The sequence below is a fragment of the Battus philenor genome, unplaced genomic scaffold, assembly GCF_028537555.1.
Source record: "Battus philenor isolate CCGP_79_NKW_IND1 unplaced genomic scaffold, ilBatPhil1.0.hap1 SCAF_10, whole genome shotgun sequence".
Lineage (NCBI taxonomy): Eukaryota > Metazoa > Arthropoda > Insecta > Lepidoptera > Papilionidae > Battus > Battus philenor.
In genome coordinates this window covers 8,913,861-8,925,289 of record NW_027181662.1, presented here as the reverse complement: position 1 = coordinate 8,925,289, position 11,429 = coordinate 8,913,861, and the positions used below count along the sequence as shown (strand labels likewise).

Here is an 11,429-nt window from a genome sequence, read left to right as displayed (position 1 = left end):
CATCATTGTGTCCAATTTCTCAGTAGTCTCTCTCACATCTGCAGTGATGCCCGTGGCGATTGGTAAGAACTTGCTATGAATAAGACCAACATTACACCACCAAACGGTAATCATCACTTTTCGAGGGATAAAGTTTTCTTTTACTTTAGGTTCGGAAAGAAAAATCTAACTAACACTATGATCGCTAACGGTTTATAAATACAAACCATTTTTCAACATAAGTGACAATGCGGTTCAAAATCCTCCACCGTTTCTATGCTTGTTAGTTAATGCACGATATGCATCAAAGCGTTCTACACGCTGGCATTTGTTTAGTTCCTGTAGCTTTCCTACTTTTCAAGTTTTTTTTTACCTTACCAATTTGTGGTAAATAGGTCAATATTATTTTGACGCTAAAATAAAAGCTGCTAAACCAGCGGTAGACTGAGTACCTTGAGCTTCCACGATTAGTTCCTTTCCTCCTTCCTTCCACTTTAGTTCGTTCTTCAGATCAACTTATTCGTATTAAAACCGTACAGTAATACCAATGACCTATTAATATGATGCATTTACTCATGGAATGTAGCGAGCCGTCTGTGTCAGAAAGGTACTACAGCCTGACGCGTATTCTACAATTACTACTATTTTTATTTTAATAGGTACAAATTCTGTTATAACAACATTTATGAATATACAAATAACTCAATTTGAAAAGACTCTATCAAAGTTATAAAATAAAATACATTCATTTTAAGAATTAAATGGAAAATAACAAAGTTTTTCGGTACATGTTTTATTAATGAGTTTTAATTTTTCTTCTATCAATCTTATGATAAATATTACTTATATATTATAATAAATATTATTATATTCTTAGCACATTATATGTAATATTGTAATCAATGTAGCACAAAAAATTTTTTGCAAATCTAAAGCAAGTAACATATTCGATGAAATTTTGTCAATACAATGTTTATTTTCAACTCTTTTTTTTTAAATCGACGCTTTCAACAAAAACTTGATAGGAGAAATAACGTACAGAAAAATTGTAAATACTGGTTCAAATAGAAATTGTCGCTTTGCCCGAAGGGTAAGGTTGTATCCGTTTTACCGACAACGTTACGATTGTTTTTTTTTTTGTCGACTGGAGATTTAATCTATGTATTGGACATTTGCTGTAAAATACTTATTTTCAATCAGATAAATATATTTTATGAAACGGCCGATTTTATAAAAAAATCACAGATATAATTTTCGTCGCTCCATCAAATATAAAGAACGTTCAGAAGGCTTAAAATTAATAGTCATAAAAGTATGAATGACTATTATTTTTTTACACATCCTTATTGTAATGATACAAAACGGTTTTAAATAATCACGTCAATAAACACGAATCTTGTAATTACAACAGGGATTAGCTAATAAATTTTTTATTGTTAATTTAAAAACACATTTACCAAAAATACTGACCCTAAATTTCATTCAAATTTAAGGTAACGGACACTATGCACCGGTACATAGTTCATTCAACCGGCCATTGGATTGTGAACAAAAACGACAGAAAGACATATTAACAAATATGCATATTACAGTCTAATTAATGGTGTGACATATGCTTATAGTTATATCAGTATTTAGAGTTCATATTTGCTTTAATATCATAACAAGAAATAGAAAGTAGAAGAAAAAGAACAATTTTACATTTAAGTTTACGCTACAGATCTAGTACACACTAAGAATATTTTTCACGTTTATTTGTCTGCAAATAACTATTTAAAAGTAATTATTAAATCACTGTTAATAAACCCCTTACAGATGGTAGAAAATATTTGACAATGATAAAAAAAACTATAGAGGAGAATAGTCAGCTTAAACGAAATAACATAGCCAAGAACTACCTTATGAGCGAGAGTGTTTCATAAATTTAATCTATGAACGCATTCCAGAATATCTTGTGTTTTTGAGTCTATCAAAGCTATTTGAATAATTTGAGTCATAATAATAAAAAAATTTGAGTCATAGTTATAATTTGAGAAAGACTCATTTCAATATTTATTGTTGTTTAAAAATGGTAATATTGGCAAACAAACCAAAAAAATTCTTAACCGTTACGTCATCATCGACATCGTTTCTGCCGGTGGACGTCCACAGCAGTCTCCCCATAGAGTTCTAATTGGACCCGTTGAAAGTCTACCTGCAGCCACTTCAAAATGCCAATTCGCCTGACTATGTTTGTTACTTTCATTCGTTTATAAATCTCCTCACTACTGAATCAATTGGAGCCCATTCCATGACTCAATGAGCGAATGCGAGCTTGCTAGTGTGACCCAGAGTGATAACCGGTTCCTTTTTTAATGCGAAATTAATAACATGTTGTGCTCCAATCAATATATACGGCAAGACTACATGTAAGAGTACGTAGAATTCGATATCGAAACACTTTCAAACGTGCAAAGAAACTTTATGAAAAACAAAGTTTCGAGACATTCATAAATGAAGTTTATGAGCCACGACAGTCATGCAACGGTTCCATTTGCAGGAATATCACGCAACTTGAGACAATAATGCCTATGACAAAAACACAACTTATTTATTCGAATGGAGAAAACGCTATTCGGAAACAAAATTACTGATAAATGATTTTTATAGTACATAATCGTACGCACTTAGTATCTAAATTTAAAGGTAACAATATAAAAAAAATTCTAATCATATAAATGAATTTGCATTTAAAAGCGTTGTATTTGCAGATTTACCTTTGAAACGTGTTTATTAGTTTTATAAAAATGATTGACTAGTATACAAATATAATTTAGTTTTTATTTTCCCCATACACCCCGCTCAAGATGGACGAAGCCTCGATTTTCTTCCTTGTCTCCCTAACGTTCCCTACCAGTCTTCCTATACATATTTACTGTTACATAAACTAAATTTATCAATATATGAAAAAGAATATTACTAGAACGTATGATATTGTAGATATATTATTGAGAAAAATGTAAAGTATTTTCAGAACTTCGAGAACAGTTGATATGTTTAAATAGTTCTTAAAAGTATAAGTGATCTTAATATATAAGATAAGAATAAATTACAATGTTGAATATTACTTGTACTTGCTACGATTGTACAAGTTTAGCCTTATGTTATAAATGTCTAGAACATAAGAGTTATCATAGATATACTATGGGACAAGCTTATCATTTTCTGATGGCATCTTAGTTTACGTTAAGGAAAAATATTATAATTCATATTTTAATCGTTTTAAAATACAAATTCATAGTATTTTTATCTAAAATAAACTTTAATTATTCACAATTTAAGATTTATTTTGAGTATATAAATATAAAAGTTTTTTTTATAAGTAATATTAAAGAAATTAAACGTGTAAAGCAATACCATTCCAATAAATTGAAAATTTATATCAGGGACGTATCGAACTCACCATCTAAGCGATGATGTTCGTTTAATGTAAAACTTTGTTTATAAATTGAATAGTTCGACAGGTAAGCCTAAAATGTGTGACAAACTTTATGCACTCGGCATAACGTTTGTTCTAATTCGGATTTAGGAAAAAAAAACCTGACTGTCTTTTATGGTAAAAAATGTATGACGTATAATTTCTGAATCTGAAATGGACTTTTTTCATTTGTATTAAACATTGTTTTCGATACAATTAAAGACAAAGCAATTAGTGATTCTAATAGATTAATTTAATTTTTTAACGCTTATTCCCAAAATAACTCGATAAGTTTTTTAATCCAATAAACCTGAAAGATAATTTCAATTAAAAAGAGATGAAAAAACCCGAGGAAAGAAACCTTGGGGAAAATACCTCTAGAACGCTAAGTCGAGACTTTTCATGTAAATTTAAGGCTTTCGGATTTGTTATGACTATATAACCCGTTTAAATATTTTCTCATAAATTATACGTTGTATTATGTTATATTAAAGGTTTACAACATAGAAAAACTTTTCGCAGATATCAATGTATGCCTCTAGCAAAGGTATATTTGTATTAAATACCAAAAAAAAAAGAGTTTTAACAGACAGTTTTATATTTTAAAGCCGGATTTTAATTTTAGTAAGTTTTACATATCGTATTATTAATTCTTAGCAAATTACTAGGAATCGACCATCAATAAACGCGTAAACGTAGTACACGTTAGTGCACAACATGAATTTTAGTTCTCCTCTGGAAAATAATTCGTTATTTGAGATTTGCACCGATTATAGTGAAAGTCCAATCTTGTTATAAAAACATTACACCAAATATTTAATCTTTTCTTTATAAAATCATTAAGTACCCACATACATAGATTTTAGTGACCAAAAATCGATAATTTTGATATGCTAAATATTTACTTTGTACAGGTAATAAAAATATGTCATCACTAATGAGTGATACAATTGTAAAATTTGGAAGAAATTATACGATCCAAAAGGAGCCTTAGTTATAAGAATTTGACGTTTAACAACTGTTGCACTATCTCGTCTTTGCGAGATGAATCTTTGGTAATAGATCGCCAGATTCTTCCAGCCTTATTAAGCCAAAGACATGATATTCGGTTGATTTGATACCGAACAGATCTGGCGGCCACTTGTGTTATCATATACACTTAGCCAGCAGCATATCACTGTTTCGTTGGGATTATTACAGCATCTCAAAATAGATGTAACGCCATTTTGTACAAATACAATATATACGTGCAACTACTATTTATGGTACTGTGTAATAAAATCTACGGCTGAAAGAAGACGTTAGGTTTGTTTTACACTTTATCCGTTATATAATATGATCAATTATTACGATTTTAATGAATTTGTGTATAAAATGTTATGCGTGTACGTAATTAGAGTGATGTGCAATATAAAATCTTTTAAGTTCAGCTCTTATACGACAATACAAATTGAAGACTGCGATGAGGAAACGCAAAGCAAACACATTTGACCGCACTGTACTGTTTCGAAGATGTTTGTGGTGTTAGTCCTAAGACTTTTACAGCTTCGTCTGATTGAGTTCACGGAGTCCGCTCCGTAGGGTCCGTAAATTATTTCTTAAATCTAATGCATTCGTGTTCAGGACCTACATTTGACACTCCGATGGAGATTGAAGTAGCGAAGACGAGGCTTACCTGGTCTTGTCAGTGTTGATGTTGGTGTAGCGCGTATGGAATAAAGATTCGTCGGCAGGATGGACCACGTAGCAATCTAAGGAAGGATACTGATCCTACCACGGATCGCCCACTCTGTTCGCGACGACGGGATCGGGGAGCCGACGCCGTTTGCGTTTCGGTAGATGGAGAGTGTCGTGCTTGGCTGTAGTGTGCATCGCACGCGTTTTTTCTAGCGTGGCGAGTGGCGAGCGGCTATTGCTGTGGGTGCATTTACGCTTGCAGAGTTGTGAGTGTCGGAACCGTATGGTGTGTTATGACTGGGCTGTGGGAACCCTGTGAGGATCCGAAAAGACGTATTTAGGATACCTTACGAGGTTTCTAAAGGAGGTGCCGGGGGAGTAGCGAGTAAAATTCGCTATGAAGGGGTTGGAGTGAGAAGAGGCTTTCTCGAATGCTTTTGAGGATACCTGGAAGAACTCTGGGACGATCTCGAGTTTGAGGTCACTGTGCAGGTCGATGTTACACTTGTACTAACTCGCGCCGGTTGCAGGTCAGGTGAAGCGGTTCTGCAACGTCTGCAGAGATTTAAGTATGTGCGCCTAGGCGTGGGCGAAGACAACCCTTGCGTAAGAGAATTAATGTCTCACGCAGATCTTTTAGAGGAGAAGTTTGTGTCTAAGGGACAGATTACTTGTGGGAGTAAAGCTTGTATAGAATGGATCAAGCTTTATTCCTGACAAAGCTAGTGTGCTAAACACATGGATAGATAGCTTCATTTCGATAGACCTACTTAGTATTGCAAAAATATTTATTTTGCTTTAGGTATTCGTAAAAAATGTTAATTTTTGTTTATCATACTTTGAAGATTAATAAAACTCGAAGCTAAAAGAGTAATTAATTTTACGTATGTAAACATTAATTAAGTACGCCTACCAAACGATATTGAAGTAATTTCAATGATTAAATTCAAAGCGTAGCGACAGTGTATCCGCAGTATATGAGTGAATTTATAAAATTGGTTATTTTTGCTATGTATTTTCTACAGAAACAGATGTTGTCGGCGTGGACACCCTTAATGGTAAAACCATCTTTATTTTTTATTTTCTATGACTATAGAGTACCATAATAACATGTCCTCTTCTTCCAGGTCCTAATAACATGGGTCGATGCATTTGATGACACAGAACGAGCCAAAACTTGTAGGTAAAACAAGGGTGTTTTCTGTAAAGTGTTATTGCATCTTTCGTTCCATTCGATAAAATTTCTTAGCGGGAATACGATAAGCAATTTCTTTTCAAATACAATAATCACACAATTGCTTCTCTCTTTGCTATCGAATGTTTCTCCAACAATTTTTATTTCATTCAGTTTCTTAATCATGTTGTATACATTTCAGTAGATCTTAAAATTGGATTCGATTTAACACCCAATTCAAATGGTGTGCCTTCTCTGAAAATAAGACGTCTTGAAGGTAATATAACAAAATAGAATTTGAAATTTGAAAAATTTAGCATAGACAAAAAATATGGCCAAATTTTGCTGTAGAAAATAATATATTTCAAGTGAATGCATAAGGATTAAAAAATATTAGAAAACAAAATGCTCAAGTAGAAAATGGAGAAGAACAGAATATTTTTTGTTTATAGCTGTGCATAATATATAGTAACTATTGTATCCCATTTAACTAAACAAAAATAAAAAAACTTTATATGGATCTCGTCTTACTCGTTATGTAATATTTTTTTATCTTCTAAAACTTTTTAAATTAAATAAAATCGGGAGGCGATACCATATACATGTATATCTTTTACGTACAATAATAATGTAAAAAATGTGCGGACTCAAGTTCTGATCGTAAAGCAAACGTAAGAGGCCTGTTTTAGAAATCGAGTTAGGATTTTGGCCTCCTGTTTTAATAACTTGATAATATTTTAGAGATACAAAGTGTTCAATACCATGTCATCTTTAAGATGCCTATATTCACCATTCCGTTATATTATTTTTTTTTTTAATTTCATTGTTTACATCAGTGTTTCCCTAGCTTTTTTGACATGCTCTACTTTTTTTGTACCTCGAAATTCTTATGCGCCTCTATGTAACATACATGATTTTTAAAGTGAAAGGGTTAAATTGGTGTTGAGCCTATTTTCGAACTGCAGCCCCCCTTAATAATCAAATTGACCCCCTGTAGGGCTTACGCCACAGGGGTTCTATTTGGGAAACACTGGTTTACATGAACGAGCTCATTTAATTAGACTAATCGTTGATTGTTACAATAGTCGATATCAATTTCTTAAGACTTCTTATCCTCTGAAATCATAATAGGTAATAAAATAATATTTAAGAAATGTATGTAATTATTTTGTTGCATACATTTCACATATACTTCACCATTGATCCTCCCAATCAGGGTGTTTTATCTTTAAACTTATTAATAGAAAATATAATGATTTATAAATAATAATTGATAAATATATCGATAAATTGAAGGTTACTTCTTGTATTTTAATAATGATTGACTTTTAAATTTATTAAGTAGTCTTTTATTATAATAATGTATCAGTTTTAAGGTTAACAAAATTATTGTAGTTGTTAAGCTCTAAAGGACTTGTAAATAGATACGTATTAAAAAGTAACCACTCCTCTGTTCTCATTAAAACAACTAAAACCAGTTCAACATCTTTAAGTTTCAGTGAACGCAATATTAGACGACTGTAATCGCATATCTTCAGTCTACATTGTTTTTAGTCATTAGGTGCAAGGTATTGAAGGAATATTCCTTATACAATATTAATGGCAGTAATTTTCCACAATTACACAAAAAACTTACTTTAATAATACAATAATCTTCTTAACATTTTACGGTTTTAATGGATTCTCATTTTTAGAAGACGATCATTCTATGCGAAGAGCAGTTTTAAAGCCGTCAATAAGAGCAGATTCTTTCAGTGACAGTGAAGAAAAAATTAAAGCAGATATAAAATTACTTCCCAATACAAATGTAAAACCTGTAGTTGAACAGAGCAATGAAGATTCAAGTCTTGGTAAGACGTTTTGTTATTCTTCATATATATTTGGTTACTCTATATATATGTATTTGGTTACTCGATGCATGTATATGGTTACTCTAATTATGTATTTGGTTACTCTATATTCATCTTTAATGTAATGTAATTATTTTATGTACGGCCATAATTTAACGAAGTAAATTGCAGAAATATTTTGTACCCGATTATTTTACAGATAACGATGCAGTCAGAAGCACAAAAGGGTTACGAGCTAATGAATTTGATCCTGACGGTAAGTTTTGTATTGCTTTTGAGAAAATTATACCTCTCTTAAAGATTGTTCCACCGCTTCATACCGTATTGATTTAACTTAGTTCTAAATTTAAAAAAAAAAACACTATCTAAAACGAAATGCAATCTAACATTTGTTCGACCTGGAAGAACGATTTTTTTAAGAAATATGTTAATTTAATTGCTTTATTTCATATAATATTACAGGTATTGATTACCATATGTGTAGTCTGTTGATCAATCATTTAACTTGGTTAATTAAAGTTTAATTGCGCTATGTTCATTTTTATATTAAATAAGAAAAGATACTCGTGGGAAATTACAATATTTATTAAAAAAATATGCTTTTTTTATCGATAGATTGATTATATTTTTGTTGGTAATATAACTGAATTAATACTTCTGTAAGATAGAGTTAATAATCGAAATCATTCATAGGTAATTCGAAAATTCACGTAATACCTTCAGATGAGAGCAACGATTCCGACAGTTAGTATTTCTTTTTACCTTTAATATTAAGTAATTTTCTAATTGTTTAGTAACATTAATTTGCGATTTTGATTAACATTAATACTACATTATAATAAACGATTCAAATAAATATTTTATTTACAGAATGAATGCTGGAAATTTCTAATATACTGCGTTTCACAGAAGACATTGATTTAACGTTGATCTGTTGTAACCTTTATTACACGAGAGTAATTATGAGAAGAGTTTCATTTTTATTAAATATGTAGTGTAACAAAGTGAAGACTTGCTAAATTACTTTTTTGATTTGTCTTGACATCCATTTTTGGTGCGTGGGCGGAACGGGAAGAAATAGATTAAATTAAAAAGTAATACATTAGTCTGATTAAAATAATTCAATATAATGGAAATAAAACTTAAAATTTAGAACAGTGGACAGAAATCGAGTAAAATTATTATTTAATGAAATTTATAACCGATAATGTGTTCGTTAATATTTTATCTTTGATAAGATATTTATAACAGCGCGAGCCCAACTTGCACAAAAAAGTCCATGAATTTTTTATGATAATTACGAAAATCTAACAGAAACGATTTAATGTAAACGTTAAATCTCTTAGATCGTGAACCATATTTTTAAACTTCTCACTTCCTATGTTGTTTCACATAACGTAATGTGTGTTTTTACGACGTATTGCCATCGTTTTAAAGTTTTATGATATTGAGATTTATTTTGAGATGTATTTATTATAAACGTTAAAATATAAAATGTTCCATTTTCTTACGAAAACAGATTATTAGCAAATTATGTCACAATCAAAAAGGGTGCCGGAATTAAAATGTCTATTGTCCGAAATAAATAATCAAATCTGTCCTATCAGAAATATGGCGAGGGCCTATTTACAGCAGTCTGCCGGCCCACGTCTTATGACCGAAATTATTACGATGACGATGACGATGGCGAATCATATCAACCGTTTAATTAAATGTATACACATGTTATCGTCACTGAAACTTTTGATAAACTGCTGAAACAACAAATACATTTGACATCATATAAACACAATATCTATGTGTGTATAACATTCATAAATAAATATTAAAAAGAGAAAAAAACTAATGAGTCGGTTGCAAAATATTGATTATGATTCTCTATTTTTATTGTGTTTATATAAACATTTCTTTTTTCGGACTTCGCCTACTTTGGATAATATCGTAAGTTTGTGAGCTAATTTCTTTAGTTATTAGTTAATGCTTATATTTAAAATAAATGAAAACTATCACGAATTGATAACTTTAAGCCAAAAGGAATATATTTCGTTGTTCTTTATTTACAAATTAATAAAAATTGTCAAAAGTATTGCATAACCATCTTGTTTTATAAATATTACAAGTCTTATAATAACTGCGGCGAGCAAGTTCATTAGCTTACCTTCGAAGTACGTTCGTGCAACTTTGTCTGCAAAAGAGGACGACGGAACACTGTTTCCGGACTGCCGTACGTCGAAAAGTCTTTGACCAACGTCCATTATCTAGGATTAAGTTTGAACTTTACGTATTTTAGTTTCTCTCGGCGCATTTATTTATGAATTTGTTTTAAAGTTACATAATCTATGTAATAATTTATACATTCTGTTGAAGAATTCATCGTGAACAATATTAAGCGATTTTAGATCCGAAAAGACACTTTTATCTTTTACATTAAAGAGTTAAAGTATGTAAAATTCTTGAAGTAAACGGCAAATATTGACGTTTTATTATTAACAAATTGTTTTCTGGTATTTTTTACACAATCTCATAAAATAATTAATCAATATAATATTTAGTAATTGACAGAATATCGAAAATTTTACAAAATAATGTTCAAAAAAACACAAATTACTTACAAAGTACTATTTAAATTCTCTAGGTCCTTTTTTATTATCGGAGGGGAAAATCTTCAGCATGAACACAAGATACCCTGCCATCTGGAGGAAGTACAGGGTTTTTTTTTTTTTTTTTTATGACCCCCGCTATTGGGGGCCTCTCGTACCCCTATTTATGTTGGGATAGGGACTTTACAAGCATTAAATTTTTTCACTTAGTTATTTTATTTTCATTCTCTTCTCTTTCATTCTTCACATAATCTTTCTTTCTGTTCTAATCTTTCATGCCACAATTCGTCTGTCTTTCTCTTTTCCTCTGATCATCTATCATTCTTCCCTTGCTTTTTACATTTTCAATAGCTTTTTTTTTTTTACTTTTATTTCACATTTTTGTTTCTTATACAATAATAATTTTTATTACAGATTTACATATTTTAATAGTTAATAATTATATTTTCTATTTTAATTTTTTAATATATATTTATTTATTTATTTCCTATATTTACGTTTTGTTTCTTTTCATTGCACTTTCCGCTAATAAACGGCAAATATTGACGTTTTATTATTAACAAATTGTTTTCTGGTATTTTTTACACAATCTCATAAAATAATTAATCAATATAATATTTAGTAATTGACAGAATATCGAAAATTTTACAAAATAATGTTCAAAAAAACACAAATTACTTACAAAGTACTAT

General features: G+C 30.5%; 1 protein-coding gene across 4 annotated transcripts; it reads left to right on the top strand.

Annotated features, from left to right (window-relative positions):
- Nucleotides 1-6,066: 6,066 nt before the first annotated feature.
- Nucleotides 6,067-9,101, top strand: LOC137925768 (uncharacterized). 4 transcript variants are annotated; one of them, XM_068769248.1, is made up of 7 exons: nucleotides 6,067-6,171; nucleotides 6,241-6,292; nucleotides 6,493-6,564; nucleotides 7,982-8,137; nucleotides 8,337-8,393; nucleotides 8,831-8,881; nucleotides 9,008-9,101. In XM_068769248.1, the coding sequence occupies exons 1-7, from the start codon at nucleotides 6,091-6,093 to the stop codon at nucleotides 9,010-9,012; spliced, it is 474 nt and encodes a 157-aa protein (XP_068625349.1). In that variant the 5' UTR covers nucleotides 6,067-6,090; the 3' UTR covers nucleotides 9,013-9,101. The 4 variants fall into 4 exon arrangements, with proteins under 4 accessions (XP_068625349.1, XP_068625341.1, XP_068625356.1 ...); XM_068769240.1 differs by having other exon boundaries at nucleotides 6,490-6,564; XM_068769255.1 differs by having other exon boundaries at nucleotides 6,241-6,296.
- The last annotated feature ends 2,328 nt before the right edge of the window (nucleotides 9,102-11,429 follow it).

Bases quoted from the DNA above. Each gene is read 5' to 3' on its own strand.
- LOC137925768 (XM_068769240.1), top strand. From the start codon at position 6,091: ATGAGTGAATTTATAAAATTGGTTATTTTTGCTATGTATTTTCTACAG. The intron at 8,138-8,336 runs GTAAGACGTTTT...ATTATTTTACAG, and splicing joins CAATGAAGATTCAAGTCTTG to ATAACGATGCAGTCAGAAGC. The intron at 8,394-8,830 runs GTAAGTTTTGTA...AATCATTCATAG, and splicing joins TAATGAATTTGATCCTGACG to GTAATTCGAAAATTCACGTA.